The sequence below is a fragment of the Delphinapterus leucas genome, chromosome 10 (assembly GCF_059928025.1).
Source record: "Delphinapterus leucas isolate spDelLeu-1000000601 "Yukka" chromosome 10, BTC_Dleu_Yukka2, whole genome shotgun sequence".
Classification (NCBI taxonomy): domain Eukaryota; kingdom Metazoa; phylum Chordata; class Mammalia; order Artiodactyla; family Monodontidae; genus Delphinapterus; species Delphinapterus leucas.
Genome location: NC_143138.1, coordinates 36,287,391 through 36,304,595, shown reverse-complemented (window position 1 = coordinate 36,304,595; position 17,205 = coordinate 36,287,391). Strand labels below are relative to the sequence as shown.

Sequence of the window (17,205 nt, the reverse complement as noted above, 5' to 3'; positions counted from 1 at the left end):
GGAAGACAAGGTGATCAGATTCTGAGAAAGGCTCTAAACTCTCTCTACTTATGGCAGAACATCCTCTGTCTTAAATAGTCTAAGAGTAGTAATGACTGGAACAGAAATTTGTCTTCTGTTTTATCTCCTCTGGTTGGTTTTACCTTAAATGATTCTAAAGCCTGTTTATTGGCTTGTTTTTTAAAAATCATTGATTCATTAAGAGTTAATTCTAGGGAAGGGTGCTAATTTCTAACTTTTAAACTAAAGTAACACTTTTCGTTTTAAGATTACAGAAATGATAACTACTGTGCAAACATATTCAGCCTTGAGCAATTCTCCCATAGAGGGAATAGACATTATGGCAATAAAATTCAAAAATATATATCAAGGTGTTAAGAAAAAGCAGTATGATATTTTGGATCCAAGAAGGACAGAATTTGACATGGATTTCTTAGATTTCACGGCAAAAATCAAGGCTTTAGAGGTAAGTAATTATACATACTTTTGATTTAGTAAAGCTGAAATGTAATCAATAGTACTGAAATTCACATATTTACTGTTTATTACAAATTACTCTTGCAAATTGATCAGAAATATTTGCCAGCATGAATAATTTTCTAACCAGCCCACAAAATGTTTTCTTTTTTTTTTTTTAATGAAAAATGAGCTTATTCAATAAAAGATATCAGTAACTAACCAGAAGCCCAAAGGGCTTATTGTAGCTGGGTTTATTTTTAATGTGTATTAAAAAATATATTCGATTTTTGTTGTGCCAAGGACTAGTGTCACTTGTCCTGTGTAAGAGAGAATTCGTAGGCCTTGTTCTTTGTTCAGTGTGAGAAGATTTGAGAGCAGATTAGGACGATGGAACACTCTTCCCTTGGCACTGTGCTTTATGGCCACATTCTCTCTGCAGCTTAGGGGATGACTCTGAAGAGACCCTCCTCCTGTCTGTCGTAGCTGAAGGGACACCAGAGGGATGAGACTGTAACAGGTTTCTTTCTCACCTTTTGGGCTAATATGACTTCAGTTACTCTCTTACTGAAAACTGTTAACCTAGGTGTAGCCCCAGGGAATAGTCTCCTCTTTGCTGCAGAATGTCTTGGAGACACAGAGAGGGACAAGAATATACCCTGCCCACTTCCTGAGTCTTAGATCCTTGCCAAGAAGGTGAGGAAGATGATATATTTTTTCTCATTTATTTTATTTTTTGTGTGTGGCACGCGGGCCTCTCACTGTTGTGGCCTCTCCCGCCATGGAGCACAGGCCCCGGACGCGCAGGCTCAGCGGCCACGGCTCATGGGCCCAGCCGCCCCGTGGCACGCGGGATCCTCCCGGACTGGGGCATGAACCCGCATCCCCTGCATCGGCAGGCGGACTCCCAACAACTGTGCCACCAGGGAAGCCCTCTCATTTTTTTTTTTTTTAAAGACTCTCTAAAAACTATATTGTATGTAATTTGTGTAATATAAATTAAAAAGATCCTAAAATTCTAGCAACAACACTTTTTCTTTTTGACACAGATTTCCTTTCAGTTTTTCAAAGTTAGACTCTGATAGGGAGACATATTTTACTTTTTACTTCTAGTATTTGGTTTTGGGAGTTATATCTTGATAGCAGTGGGAATTTGTGTTTTTTAAAAAACTTAATGCTTAAATTATTTTTATGATTCATTAATAAGATTATATGTTATAAAGCCTTTACTGTGGTCTTAGATACAAGTTTAGCTTTCAGTAAATTTAGAGGCCATATTAAGTTTTTAGTATCTAAAAAGATATGCCAGTGTTTTAACTTTTCTTCCTTTTACAATGTTTGATTAATGGGTGTAGTATGTATTTGTAGACAGTACCAATATAATCTATAAGTGAAAGTAATTTGCGGAGTGCTTCAGTTCCATCACTTGAGCACCAGGAGTTTGGAGTTCACTGTTCAGGATGGTGGGAGTCTTGGAAGAACATTTTCGGTTTCTTGGAAGAACATTTTCAGTTTCTTATTCCTCCTTAGTGTGGCAAAGAGGTTTCTGAGAGCAGCCGTGTTAGAAAATGACACCTGTTCACCCTGGGTGTCTATAGTGTCATTACACTGCTCTACCGACATGCTAAGAAATCCTAAATCTCCCAAAAAAATGTACTTTGTAAGGGACTTTCACTCATTTGATAAATTCTCTAGGTCAACATCCAATAAATAATGAGCCGCAAATGCAAACCACATATATAATTTTAATTTTTTAGTAGCCACGTGCATAAAAGTAAAAAGAAGTAGGTGATGTTAATTTTAATGATATACTTTATTCAACCCAACATATTCAAAATATTATCATTTTAACATGTCACTAATAAAAACCATTATGAGATATTCTTTTTTTCATACTGTCTTTGAAGTTTTGTGTGTATTTTACATTTATAGCACATCTCACTTAGAAGTAGTGACATTTTAAGTGCTCAGTAGAAACATGTGGCCAGTGGCCACCATACCAGACAGTGCAGTTCTAGATGCTTAGATGGTAGATGTATTTAAGGCTCGTATTTTGATTCTGTAGGAGAATCATTCATTGTTGTTAAACAAAACTAATCTTTTCCTTAACTCAAAAGATCATTCAAACATTAATGTTGCATTTCAGGTACAAATACAGGCATTCATGAACAGCACTTTTGGAAAAATTTTGTCTTCTCAGCAGGCTCTTCAGCTGCTTCAAAGGTATTTATAATGCATTAAGCAGTATAGTTTCTAGGTGGGATAACTTTATAGCTGAAAATAACAATTTCAAAAAAATTTTGGAAATCTCTCCTATGTAAACTTTAAAACTTATAAACAGTAATCTCCCAATTACCATTAAATAGACTGTGAAAATTGAAATATAGTATGATACTTTTCATTTTCATTTTTCATTGCATTTTTTGGTAGCGGAAAATCTTTCAATAAGGAAATGATTTCACATTTTCCCCCAGCTATGTAATATGTTAAGGTTAATTTCATAAGTGTTATTGGAAAGGGAACAAATAATGTTTAATTCTGCATACTGAAAGGATTTCTAACAGTGAAATTATCTAAGAATAGTAGGTCCCCAAACTTTCTGTTTTCCCTCCTGAGTGCTTATGTAGCTGCCTTTCCTTCTAGTCCTGACAGCGGTGCTCCCCTAAAGGGCAGGAAAGCCTGGATTAGAAGGATGGGCTGGACCAGAAGCCATTTTCTTGCAGCTCAGGAAGGGCTCACTACGCATGTTAGGGGCCGTTTTGAAATTCTCCCCTGAGAGCCAGTGGATCTGGGTTTGGGTCTGACTTTGGGTTTGGGTCTGACTTTCCCATTTCTCTAATGTTGGATCATACCTGTGAAACCTTACCTCATGAGACCATCGTAACAGTTGAAACAGACATATAATGATTTTGATGAGTGACAGTACTGTACAAACAGATGGCAGTACCATTTTCTTGGCAATTTCTCTGTCTCTGTCTCTCTCTTTTTACCTATGGTATGCTGGTGTCGACTCATTTTATTATCAGAAAGTTATGGTTCTAGTACTTCCTATGCATAACTTAGTCTCTTAGTGGAAGTGACATTTGGCTGACAAAATCATTATATCATTATGCCGATTTGGGATGACGTGAGCAGTAATATTGGCAAGGGGACATTCATTGAGCTCCCCTCCATCTTTGCTAAGCCAGCTCTGCACTCATCTTTTTAATCTCAGTTCAGATGTCACTTTTTCAAGGAAGCCTTTCTTGACTTCCCAGACTTGGCTGGGTTCCCCTGTTACATGCATTTCTGGCACCCTTGTAATTTAAATAATTATTTATGTCACTCCTGACCGATCTCTGCCTTTTCCGTAAGGTAATCATTGGCTCCAAGAGGGCTGGAACCACACCTGTCTTGTCCATCACTGTAACCTAGGGCAATGCATGAGGCCTGGTGTGAATATCTGTCAAATGAGTGAATGGATTTTTAGGATTGCAACAATTCTTAAGTGTGTTTCTCATTTATTTTTAAATTATTCACCCTCAATTGCTTTTAGATTCCAAAAACTGAACATTCCCTGTCTTCAATTAGAAATAAACCACACCATTGAGCTTATTCTTCAGTATTATGTGGCTGAACTTGAAGCTATTAAGAAGGCAAGTATCATATTTATAAATAGAATGGTACTTCAGTACAAAAAGAAAAAATATTCTGGAAGTATTTGCCATCATTATCTTGTGCCAAGCTTATCAGACAGATCCTCTCACTGCTGAGTATCTTTTTTTTTTTTTGACGGTCCTCTCACTGTTGTGGCCTCTCCCGCTGTGGAGCACAGGCTCCTGACGCGCAGGCTCAGCGGCCATGGCTCACGGGCCCAGCCGCTCCGCGGAATGTGGGATCTTCCCAGGTCGGGGCATGAACCCATGTCCCCTGCATCGGCAGGCGGACTCTCAACCACTACACCACCAGGGAAGCCCTGCTGAGTATCTTTGATGCTCCTCTTTCTATGGGAGAAGGTGCTGACAGTGTGTGTCCCTGGACAGCCAGATCACACCCCTTTGCTCTTAAGAACTGTCTGTTTATGACAGCATTCATGTATGCATGGGAAAGCCCGTTTAAGTTAATATTTTTGGGTATCAAAATATGGGCTCTGGAGAATATTATGACAGATATAATGTAGCTGTGTGCTCCTGCTTTATTTTTTAATTTTTTTAAATATAAGAAGTGATTTATTAGAGCATCCCTTGTGGTGCGGTGGTTAAGAATCCGCCTGCCAATGCAGGGGACATGGGTTCGAGCCCTGGTCCGGGAAGATCCCACATGCCACGGACCATGCATGCAACTAAGCCTGTGTGCCACAGCTACTGAGCCTGTGCTCTAGAGTCCGTGAACCACAACTACTGAGCCCACGTGCCACAACTACTGAAGCCCACGCGCCTAGAGCCTGTGCTCCGCAACAAGAGAAGCCACTGCAATGAGAAGCCCGCACACCACAACGAAGAGTAGCCCCCGCTCACCGCCACTAGAGAAAGCCCGCGCGCAGCAACGAAGACCCAACACAGCCAAAAATAAAATAAATAAATTTATAAAAAATAAAAGAAGTGATTTATTAGAATAGGACGCTTGTGAAGCTTACAGGTCGGCGGGCCGGAGGGTGCTGCGCACAGAGAACTTAGTGGGCAACTAAGTTTTATAATTAAAGGAAAAGTTGGGAGGGGGAGAAGACCACCTTCTTCCTCATTTCTTTTTAAATTTTACTTAAATTTTTTTTATTGGGGTATAGTTGATTTACAATGTTGTATTAGTTTCAGGTGTACAGCAAAGTGAAACAGTTATACATATATCCACTCTTTTTTTTTCTTGAGTCTCTTCCCATATAGGCCACTACAGAGTACTGAGTAGAGTTCCCTGTGCTGTACAGCAGGTTCTTACTAGTTACGTATTTTATGTATAGTAGTGTGTGTATGTCAACCCCAAGCTCCAGCTTTTGAATACATCCTTAAAATTGGGGATAAAAGGCAGAAAAAAAGTATACATGTAATGGGAAGTAAGGGTTAAGAGAGAATTAAGTGTCGTATATTGTAATCATCATAGTTTTTGAGCCTCAGGTTGATATCTCTGGAGTGCATTTACGTATTGATTGACTACCTCTTGTGTATAAAACATGTGAATAATGGTAAAACATCAATACAAATATAGCTGTATATATTTTTGCCTTTTCCATTGTATTGAATTTCAAACATTAATGCCAGACCTTTAATTACAGCTTTATCATTCTCAAAAAGATGACCCACCTCTTGCTCGCAACATGCCCCCTATAGCAGGAAAGATCCTTTGGGTGAGGCAGCTCTATCACCGGATAAGTGAGCCCATCAACTATTTTTTTGTAAGCCAATAGTTAAATTTACAGTATGTGGATCATGGTGGTTTTTAATACAAGAAATATATTTTATCCTGTAACATTTGTGTCCAGTAAAGTAGCTAGAGCTAATTCTTTTACTGGGCAAAGGAAATTTAGTTTACAAATATGCTTGAGAGAGACTAAGCTCTTTCTTTCATGTTTGGTAGATAATCCCACTTAATTATAGTTAATCTCTAAGGGGACGAATCTTAAAAATTTATGACGCTTAATAAACAGGACACTCTCTTTTGTAAAATAATTGTTTTGAAAATAATAGAACACAGGCCTAGTACTGAAACTTACTTCTATATGTGGACGGATAGGTCACTGATACACATTATTGAAGGTTAGGATGCACTCAGAGTATATTCCTGTGTATTGAACTGAGACCAAGAGCAGAGTATAATAGAGTACATTCATCCTCTGTGTCCTTAAGACTATTAGATTTCTGAAAAACACCAGGATAGTCTTAAGCCTTGTTGGCATTCTGAAATTGCCAGTTTGTTTTCTCTCTCTCTTTTTTTTTTGTTGTTGTTGTTTTCTGTTTGTTTTGCTTCATTTGCTTTGTTTTTTAAAAAGACAGAGTAGCAAAGCAGAGTTGGTTTGCCTGGTGTTATGTCTTAGGCCTAAACGTGGAACAAAATAGCTACAAAACAACAGTCCTGCAAATAATTTTATAATTTAAGCATTATCAAATATTAAGTTTTTGTTGTTTCCGTTTGGCTGCTATCATTTATTTTATTGTTCTCAATATTAAAAAAAATTAAAACGATGACCTTAGACAAGAGACCAGGATGGGGACTCAATTGTTTATTGACTTTATAGTGACAGAGCAGAGATTGTCCTGTTTTTGATAATGTGTGAATCAAAACAAAAAAATGTTCAATTTCTTCATAAAGAAATTTGGTTTCTGTTCTTTGATATACATTTCGTTTTGTTTTTTTTTTAATTTGGAGAGGAGGGAGGGAGAGGGAGGGAGGGAGGGAATCTATACTTACTTCTTTTTTTGGTGCTGAATTTAGGAATTTGCCCTGATATTCACAGTTCAAGGAAAATCAGTTCATTGTATCTTGCCCAGAAAAGTAGGGAGGGAACAGAGCACTGGAGGTGGAGACTTTCAGTGCCTCGGACCGGCTGTAGGCCTAGAGACCTCTCTTTTTAAATCCTTTATTTCCTTTTCCAGTTTCCCCTTTCTACTGATCAGGTTTCCCTACTTCCATCTGTAGCTTGTCTGGCCTTCCTCATCTCTGATTTTTGTCTGAGGTAAAATCTAAATGGGTAGTATCATTATTTGATGTCATTTAAAATGTAAATAGCTTTACGGTTTGGGTAAGAAAACAATCAGCAGACTTTTAAAAATAAATCTTTGTTTTTCCCTTAAAAAACAGAAAAACTCGGAAATTTTGTCAAGTGCGGAAGGCAAAGCTGTCATTCGTCAGTATAATAAAATTTCCTACGTTCTGGTGGAATTTGAGGTGGTCTATCATACAGCCTGGATCAAAGAGATCTCGCAGTTACAGTATGGTGTGTGTAAGACTGCAGTGACACTACAGAGCGGGTGTTAGGAGATTTTGAATGAGTTTGTGGTTCCGGAGAATTTTTACATCTTTTTTATATAACTGTATGATGGTTAAATTTAGCTTTGGGGAGGATACAATTATTTATTTCTTTACAGTTAATAATATTCTGATTTTATAAGCAGAAATTGTCATGAGCTTAAAGTTGATATACTAAGATTATGACTTTATCCTGAAAAACAGTATTTAAAAGTAAATAACAAGACTCCTTATTGATATTTCTCCATATATTGGGGAAAGTTTTATATCCAGTTTTATCATGCTATAGATTCAAATCACAGTCCTAATCAGAGGAAAAGGAATTGCAGCTTGCTTGTCTTCCTTCCTTTCTCCCTCTCTCCTCCTTTCCTCCCTTCCTTCCTTCCTCCCGCCCTTCCTTTTTTCCCCTCCTCTCTTCCTCCCTCCCTCCCTTTCTTTCTCTTCCTGTAACTGAATTTAACTTCAGTTCTGATCTCCATTAAATTAAGAGTATTAGGGCTGTGTTCAAGTACCTCTGAGGGGTGCCAAGGTGTTGGGAAGAGTTAAGTGTGAGGCGCGGGAGTGGATGGTTTTAAGCCATCATCCATCTATGCTGACATCACCTGGGATGTTGTTGTTATTGTGTGGGCTCAGTTGTTGGTCAGTTCAGGTTCCTGCTTTGTCTCATATTTACCTTAATCTCTTATTCGTAACCTTGGTGGAACCCTGACTGTGTCCCCTGGTAGGAAAGTTTCTCCCTCCCACACCAGGATCTCCACTTCAGCAGAGCACAGAATTGCAGGCATAGGAAGCACAAATTCGGAGGTCGGCTCACTGGGAGTGATGGTGAGAGGGGCCACTCCTAGTTCTGACTCTTGGTTCCAGACCCATGTACTTTAGCTGTTGGGGACACAGCACTATATACAGGCCATTGATCCACTGCATGATTGCATCCTGGAGGACAGGGCTTCAACCCTGCAGGATGTCTCCCCAACTGGCACCTTAGTTAAGCCTTAAATACACCAATTCTATCAGGCGAGCTGTTTCTGGGTAATGCACATGGTAGGGCCCTATGGATCCTAATGAAAACCTGCTAATGGAGCAACGGTCTCAAAGGAGCATTAAAAGAAGGTTATAATTCACATTATAGAAGAGAGCAAAGAGCATTTTTAGCAATTGAAATATGGAGCATGTACTGTTTTGCTTCTACAATACTATGCACTTTTGTAAATTGTTTTTGTCCTGCTGATTTTTCCTCTTATCTGCACACATTCCATAAAAAGTTCAACAATCCCCTGATCTATAAAGCCCTTCTTTATTCTTCCTGGCAGATAATAATGTCTTCCTCCTCCAGAGGCCCCCCCCCACACGTTATCATGACATTTGTTGCTTTATAGATCTGTCTTATCTCCCCTACACATTCCAGGAATACTCTCTGTGTCTGTTTCATCTTTGTGTCCTTTCAGTAACAGTCATAGTTAACATTTATATAATATTTATCATATGCCAGGCTGTGTCTAAGCACTTTACATATACAACCTCCTTTGATTCTCATGGCAACCCTCTGAGGAATTATTATTATCCTCATTTTACAGATGAGGAAACTGAGGTACTGAGAAGTTAAGTAACTTGCCCAAGATCACAGAGCTAGGAAGTGGCAGGGCGAGGATTCAAACATGCCTTTCATGTGAACACAGGCTAGTGGAAATGAATTGCTCTGGAAGGCTTCTTGTTGTTATATTGATGTAACTATACTTAACCATATAGAAACTTGGAATAATAATTGGAGAACTAGTATTAGCCTCCTTTTGATTTGCTGTATAAAGTTTCTCTAATGATGATTCACATAGAATGTTCACTCAGTCCTGGAGCAGACTTCCTGGCTGTCTTTTTTTTTTTTTTTTGAAGACATTGGGGGTAGGAGTTTATTAATTAATTTATTTTTGCTGTGTTGGGTCTTCGTTTCTGTGCAAGGGCTTTCCCTAGTTGTGGCAAGCGGGGGCCACTCTTCATTGCGGTGCGCGGGCCTCTCGCTATCGCGGCCTTTCTTGTTGCGGAGCACAGGCTGCAGACGCGCAGGCTCAGTAGTTGTGGCTCACGGGACTAGTTGCTCCGCGGCATGTGGGATCCTCCCAGACTAGTGCTCGAACCCGTGTCCCCTGCATTGGCAGGTGGACTCTCAACCACTGCGCCACCAGGGATGCCCTGGCTGTCATTATTATTAGTGGTCTTGCTGACCATTTTGTCCTGTCAAGGAAGCTCAGAACTGTCTTGAGGAACACAAATTTCATTACTGGAATGTCCCAACGTTATTTTGGAATTTACTTGGGAGGATAAATGATTTCTAGCCAAATTTTAAAAAGATTCCAAATGAATTGGGTAAAGTTTTTAGTTGAAATCTTCTTGAAACCAGCATCATTAAGAATCATATCAAGACTAATTTTATTTGTTGAGTAAAAGTCAGCTAACTTCAAAGAGAGATACAGTCTATTTTGCTTTACTAGAAATTTGATGCGGCCATAGTCTGTGAAGTAATGTGAGGCTTGGAAGATACATGTCCAATTCTCATGTTATCAGTGTTTGTTAATATAAAATGCAACTCAAGCTGGCACATACTAGTCTATAAGTGTGTTATTATTATGCCTCTAGAAGTAATTCATGTTAGGATAACAAATGATCTAAGGCTCTTCAGCATGAAGCATTTGGGATTATGTATTTCAATTCTCAATAAAAAACATATCTGAAAGTGCCCATTTATATGAATGATGTTCATGTAGTAACTCAGGTGTAGGCTAAAAAATATCTTCCTCTACATTCTAGGAGTTCACAACTCAATGGTGTTTAATAAATATTTCTTACTGATACTGAGCCTAGTTATCGATTTAGTCAGATAAACCTCCTTAAAGAAGCCACTGTGGAGTTAGGTGTAGAAAAGGGTTTGAAATCTATGAAGTGTGTCATATTTTGTAGTTGGACACATCTTCCAGTTCTCTCTCCCAGGGGTTAAATCACAATCCATAAAAATAAACTGACATTGTATTACAGCCCTTTCAGACCCACTCAGAAAAGTATCGCAGTTCATAGCAGAAAGGCTAACCATTCTTGGTCCATTTTTACCTCTCTGGATCTGATTTTATAGTTTGCAGATACTCTGCATTCGTTTATCTACGTTTTGAGCACTGACTGTGTATCAGATACTGTGCCTTAGCACCTGGGATATCCAAAACTATTGTTCTGTTCTTAAGAAGTCAGTAGTTCAATGGTGAAGACAGGCATGTAAACAGGGCTGGAAGCAGAAATCTAGAATAACAGAAATCTAGAATAAGTTATGTCAATAATTGTTTATTTGTAGCTTTGCAAGCCACACTTTTTGTGCGACATCCAGAAACAGGGAAGTTGCTGGTTAATTTTGATCCCAAAATTTTGGAAGTTGTTCGGGAAACTAAATGCATGATAAAAATGAAGCTGGATGTACCAGAACAGGCAAAGAAATTGCTAAAATTGGAAAGTAAATTGAAAGGAGATAAATTGTACTTGCAGGTAAGATGGATTCTATTTTCTAGTTATTTTGAAAGAGGTTTTTTTTTTTGTATTTTTTCTTTTAAAGAAAAAGATACCTTTGCAGTTGTGCTAATGCAGCATTGGGGAGAAATTTGTTATTATGTTGATTCTTTTAATTTTTTCAGCTTTATTGAGGGTTAATTGACAAATAAAATTGTAAGATAATTAAAGTGTACATTGTGATGATTTGATATACATATATATTGTGAAAGGATTCCTTCCATCTAGTCAGTTAACTAACACATCCATCACTATATATATATTGGTGAGAACATTTAAGTTCTCTCTTAGCAGATTTCAATTGTACGATAACGGTGTTATCAACTAGTCACCATGTTATACATTAGATTCTCATATCTTATTTGTCTTATAGCTGAAAGTTTGTACCTTTTTACTAATACCTCCCTATTTCCCCTACCCCTGGCAACTACTTTTCTACTCTGTGTTGGATTTTTTAGATTCCACATATAAGTGATATTATACAGTTTGTCTTCCTCTGTCTGACTTATTTCACTTAGCACAATGCCCTCAAGGTCCATCCATGTTGTCACAAATGGCAGGATGTCCTTCTTTCTCATGGTTGAATAATATTCCATTGTGTGTATATCACTTCTTTATCCCTTCATCCATTGATGGATGGTTGTTTCCATATTTTGGCTATTGTGAATAATGCTGCAATGAACATTGGAGTGCATATATATTTTCAAATTAGTATTTTTATATTCTTTGGATAAAATCCCAGAAGTGGAATTGCTGGATCATATGGTAGTTCTACTTTAGTTTTTTGAGGAACCTCCATACTGTTTTCCATAATGGTTGCACCAATTTACATTCCCGCCAACAGTGCCTGAGGGTTCCTTACTCTCCACATCCTCACCAGCATTTGCTATTTGTTATCTTTTTTTTGATAATAGCTATTCTGATAGTTGTGAGGTGGTATCTCACTATGGTTTTGATTTGCATTTCCCTGGTGATTAGTGAAGGTGAACAATTTTTAATGTTCCTATTGGCCATTTTTATGTCTTCTTCAGAAAAATGTCTATTCAGTTCCTTTGCCCATGTTTTAACTGGATTGTTTGCTATTGAGTTTTGTGAGTTCTTTATGTATTTTGGATATTAACCCCTTATCACATATATGATTTGTAAGTATTTTACCATAGGTTGTCTTTTCATTTAGTTGATGAAAACAAAATGAGGAAGTTTTTTAGTTTGATGTAGTCTCATTTATTTTTGCTTTTGCTGCTTGTGCTTTTGGTGTTAAATCCAAAAAAATCATGGCCAAGACTGATGTCAAGAAGTTTACCCCCTATGTTTACTTCTAGGAGTTTTATGGTTTCGGGTCTTAAATTTCAGGCTTTAATCCATTTTGAGTTTATTTTTGTGTACAGTATAACATAGTGGTCCAGTTTCATTCTTTTGCATGCGGCTGTCCAGTTTTCCCAATATCACTTACTGAAGAGATTGTCCTTTCACCACTGAATATTTTTGACTTCTTAGTATACTCTTGGTTGTTTGTAAATGAATTGACCATATATGCATGGGTTTATTTCTGGGCTCTATTCTGTTCCATTGTTGATTCTTGATAGCATTAAAATACTGACATGCAAACAAAAGGGAAGGAAGTGAAAGGATTATCAGGAATCAGATTTAGACTTCTGGATAACAACGATGATGAATAGTGAGTTTAAAAAATTCTTAATATTATAATTTTATAGATTAAGTGTATTATATTTTATAATATGTTTAATGATACTAGTAAGATATAAATTAATGAAGTAGTATGACTGTAAAATGGCATGAGTGGAAAGTGATTTTCAACATTGTGGTGTAAAATGGAGCAACAACAAAAAAGATCAGAGTATTAGAATAGAGAGTCTCAAAACCATTTTTTAAAAATAACAAGCTTATTGAGATGTAATTCACATACCATACAATTTATCCATTTTAAGTGTACAGTTTAATGGTGTTAGTATATTCACACACTTGCACAGTCACCATCAATTTTAGAACATTTTCATCATTCCCAAAAGAAGCCCCATATCCGTTAGCAGTCACTCCCCATGTTCCCCCAACTCTTTCTACGTCTTCCCCTGGCAACCACTAATCTACTTACTGTCTCTATGGATTTACCTATTCTGGGCATTTCATACAAATGGAATCATTCAATATGTGGCGTTTTGTGATTCGCTTCTTTAACCTAGCACAATATTTTCAAAGTTCATTCATATTGTTCCATGGATCAGCACCTTATTCTTTTTTATGGCTAAATAATATTCCATTGTGTGGTTATACCACATTTTAGGCATCCATTCATCAGTTGATGGACATCTGGGTTATTTTCACTTTTTTGAATTATGAATTATGCTGCTGTGAACATTTGTATACAAGCTTTTGAGTGGACATATATTTTCATTCTCTTAGGAATATAAACTAGGAGTGAAATTGCTGGGTTTCATTAACTTTGTAACTCTATGTTTAACCTTTTGAATAACTGACACACTCTGTTTTCCAAAAAGGCTGCATGCATTATTTTATATGTGCACCAGCAGTGGATGATGGTTCCACTTTCTCGACATCCTTGCCAACACTTGTTACTGTCTGTCTTTTTCATTTAAACATCATTTGGATGTGAAGTGGTATTTCCATGTGGTTTTGATTTGCGTTTCTTCATGGCTGTTGATGTTGAAGATGTTTTCATGTGCATGTTGGCCATTTGTAGATCTTTGGCGGGGTGTCTATTCAAATCGCTACCCATTTAAAAATTGAGTTATTTGTCTTTTTTTATTATTGAGTTGTGAGAATTCATTATACATTCAAATCCTTTATCAGAAATATGATTTGCAGATATTTTCTTCTGTTCTGTGGATTTTTTCATTTCTTTTTTCTTTTTTATAAGCCAAGCAAATTAAGAATGGGTTTTATTAAAAAATATTTATTTATTTATTTGGTTACACTGGGTCTTAGTTGCAGCAGATGGGCTCCTTAGTTGCAGCTCCAGGACTCCTTAGTTGCAGCTCACTGGCTTCTTAGTTGCAGCTTGCCAGCTTCTTAGCTGTGGTATGCAGAATCCATAGTTGTGGCATGAGAACTCTTAGTTGCGGCCTACATATGGGATCTAGTTCTCTGACCAGGGATCAAACCCGGGCCCCCTGCATTGGGAGCGCAGAGTCTTATCCGCTGTGCTACTAGGGAAGTCCCCTCTTTTCATTTTCTTGATAGTATCCTTTGAAGCACAAACATTTTAAAATTTTGATAAGGTCCAATTTATCTACTTTATCTTTTGTCCCTTGTGATTTTAGTGTCATTTCTAAGAAATCATTGCTGAATCCAAGGTCACAAAGATGTATGCATATGCTTTGTTCTAGGAGTTTAATAGTTTTAGCTCTTACCAAAATATTATATACTTATATATACACACACACATATATATATTTAAAAACCTGGACTTCCCTGGTGGCATAGTGGTTAAGAATCTGCCTGCCAATGCAGGGGACATGGGTTCGATCCCTGGTCCAGGAAGATCCCACATGCTGCGGAGCAACTAAGCCCGTGCGCCATAACTACTGAGCCTGCGCTCTAGAGCCTGCGAGCCACAGCTACTGAAACCCGCGCACCTAGAGCCCATGCTCCGCAACAAGAGAAGCCACCGCAATGAGAAGCCTGTGCACCGTAAGGAAGAGCAGCCCCGCTCACCACAGCTAGAGAAAGCCCACGTGCAGAAAGGAAGACCCAATGCAGCCAGTAAATAGATAAATAAATGTTCCTTTAAAAAACCTCAGAGGAACGTTGGCATTGTGAAAACTTGGCTTCAGCATCAAAAGCCCTAGGTTTTCGTACTGGTTAGTTGCGACTTTACATGACTGAATGTCAAAGTACTGTTTATAAATTGAGGTTAATATCACATGCATTGAATCTTACAGGATTTTAGTTAGTATTGAATAACATTATGAAAGTCAAAGTCCTTTGCCAAGTGTCAAGTGTAAATAAAAGTTCAACTACAAGTAAGAGAAAAGGAGGAAAGGAATTAATAACTTTGAAACTATTACGTAAACATTGCAGCAGTTTCATATTATTAATTTGGGGAAGAATTAACTTGAAACCACATCTCCCATCACAGTGCAATAAGTTACAAAATGGTAAAAAATTGATCATCATGGTTCATCTGTAAAAAATATCTAAAAGAAAATAGAATAGCTTTGTGTGTACATTTATTCTGATTCAAGAAAACAAGTGTGGCATCAGTGATAAGTATGCTGTAATATGTCAGAAGACAGGGAACAGAAAGGGTGAAAATGTGTAATGACAGACATAATGAAAAAATAATTGTCCAAACCATTTAAAATGGCATAAATCTAGAAAGACAAATAATAATTATGAAAAATGTAAATCTAGGAATCTCCAATGACTTACTGTTTAAAGGGGATGCCCAGGTAATTTACAGGTGAGGAAAAAGTATAGCAAATTAGTATAAATAGTCAGCCTCCATCTTTCAGGGCTATGAGGAAACAGGTAAAATGAAACCTTCCGGGTATGAATCAAAATATGACTGTTGCTTTAAAATAAAGTAAAACATGCCATTTTGACTTTTAACAGGGTCTTCTGCAGTATTATGATGAGTTATGTCAGGAAGTGCCACCTGTGTTTGTCAATCTGATGACCCCTAAAGTGAAAAAGGTTGGTAATATTGAAGGCTTATATTGACTTCCCTGTCGTTTAAAATTAGATTCCAGTTCTACAGATAATGGATTTTAGAACATCTATTCTTGCCAAAACCCTCTTTCTACTTCAACTTTATAGCTCTGTTTTCCCTACAGGATGATTTCTTGTCTTAAGTTTTGTTGCCTTTGAAAAACAAATAAATCTAAATAATGAGCACTTTCTAAGAATCCATGATTGCTTTATGGACAGCCAAAGATGATTAAAAACAAAATGTCACCTTTACTAGGTATAATGGAAGGGAATAGAATTAAGGAAATACAGCCTGTAATATTTCCAGGTAATAAAAGGCAGCCTTTTTTATAAATGCAGATGCTCCTTTTTAACAATGGAAACTGTTTTTCTCTTTTTCTAGGTGGAATCTGTGTTGAGACAAGGGCTCACAATATTGACATGGTCATCATTAACACTAGAAAGCTTTTTTCAAGAAGTTGACTCAGTTTTGGATATGTTCAATCAACTCTTAAAGAAGGTATGATGGATACATTTTTAAAAACTACATACATTAACACTCAGGCTGTAAGTAATGGTTTGATTACCTATGAAAGCTCTTTAAAGGGTGTGACTTTTAACTAAAAGAACATCCATTACGTTAAAAAAAAAAAAAAGCTTTATGTTTCTTTAACTGATTTGGGGCCTTTTCATTTAGGGTTGCCTTGTTCTTGTCCCCAAATTACCTTGCCTTCAATATGTTAAAACGATGGTTCAACACCACAGCGTAGTTTAGAAAATGGAATAGTTGTAGACTGTGCAAGATGGCAGGATGGAGTGCTTACATTTTAAGGCATCTAATGTTAATTAGATGAGGTAGTCATCCAGTTGGAGACTGTCTATTGATTTCTGATATGTTTGCTACATGAAACATGCGGATCTTTTTAGATGTGCTGGTCTGTCTGTGGGGGTAGCATAGTGTTATGGACAAAACCCAGAGGCTTGGGAGTCAGATAAACCGAGGTAGGATTCTTTGAGTTTCACCAGCTGTGCGTTCCTCCCTGGGTTACTTGACTTATCTGAGCCTTGGTTTCTCTAGCTGTAAAACTGGGATAGTAATGATTCATGGGCTGGAATGAGGACTGAAGGAGATAACGCATATGAGGTCATGGCACATGTTGCTGCTCAATTAAACTTCAGTTCCATGTCAAGCGCAGATGTACTCCTAAAATTCCCACCAAATTATGCTTGTCTCAGGCTGCAAGTTTCCAGATATAGCCCTCTAAATCAATTTGTAACTCAAGGGCATTTTGGATGAAAGAGGATTTTTCTTCTATGTGTGTTTTCTCATTGGTAGATCAATGACTTGTGTGAAATGCATATTGATACAGTTCTAAAGGAGATAGCCAAAACAGTGTTAATTTCCCTGCCGGAAAGCGGTGCTACCAGAGTAGAAGATATGTTGACACTCAATGAGGTATGCATTTATGTATTATATTTTATTCATAGAAATATTGGCTCATAAACCTAAAATGTGAATTTGCAATCTAAATGTAGAAATCTCTGTCCATGGCATTTAGACATTCTGGGGGCTTTTTGGACATCCTCAGCTCCAAAGACATAAGG

The 17,205-nt window shown here is 37.5% G+C and overlaps 1 protein-coding gene across 1 annotated transcript in view; it reads left to right on the top strand.

Annotated features, from left to right (window-relative positions):
- Positions 1–17,205, top strand: part of DNAH8 (dynein axonemal heavy chain 8) — a 326,150-nt gene that overhangs the window by 44,497 nt on the left and 264,448 nt on the right. Inside the window, exons 13-21 of the mRNA XM_089918797.1 lie at positions 269–466; positions 2,603–2,679; positions 3,992–4,091; positions 5,702–5,821; positions 7,225–7,360; positions 10,724–10,911; positions 15,526–15,606; positions 16,004–16,120; positions 16,937–17,056. Of these exons, the coding sequence (XP_089774923.1) occupies positions 269–466; positions 2,603–2,679; positions 3,992–4,091; positions 5,702–5,821; positions 7,225–7,360; positions 10,724–10,911; positions 15,526–15,606; positions 16,004–16,120; positions 16,937–17,056 (1,137 nt within the window). The remainder of the gene's footprint in view (positions 1–268; positions 467–2,602; positions 2,680–3,991; positions 4,092–5,701; positions 5,822–7,224; positions 7,361–10,723; positions 10,912–15,525; positions 15,607–16,003; positions 16,121–16,936; positions 17,057–17,205) is intronic.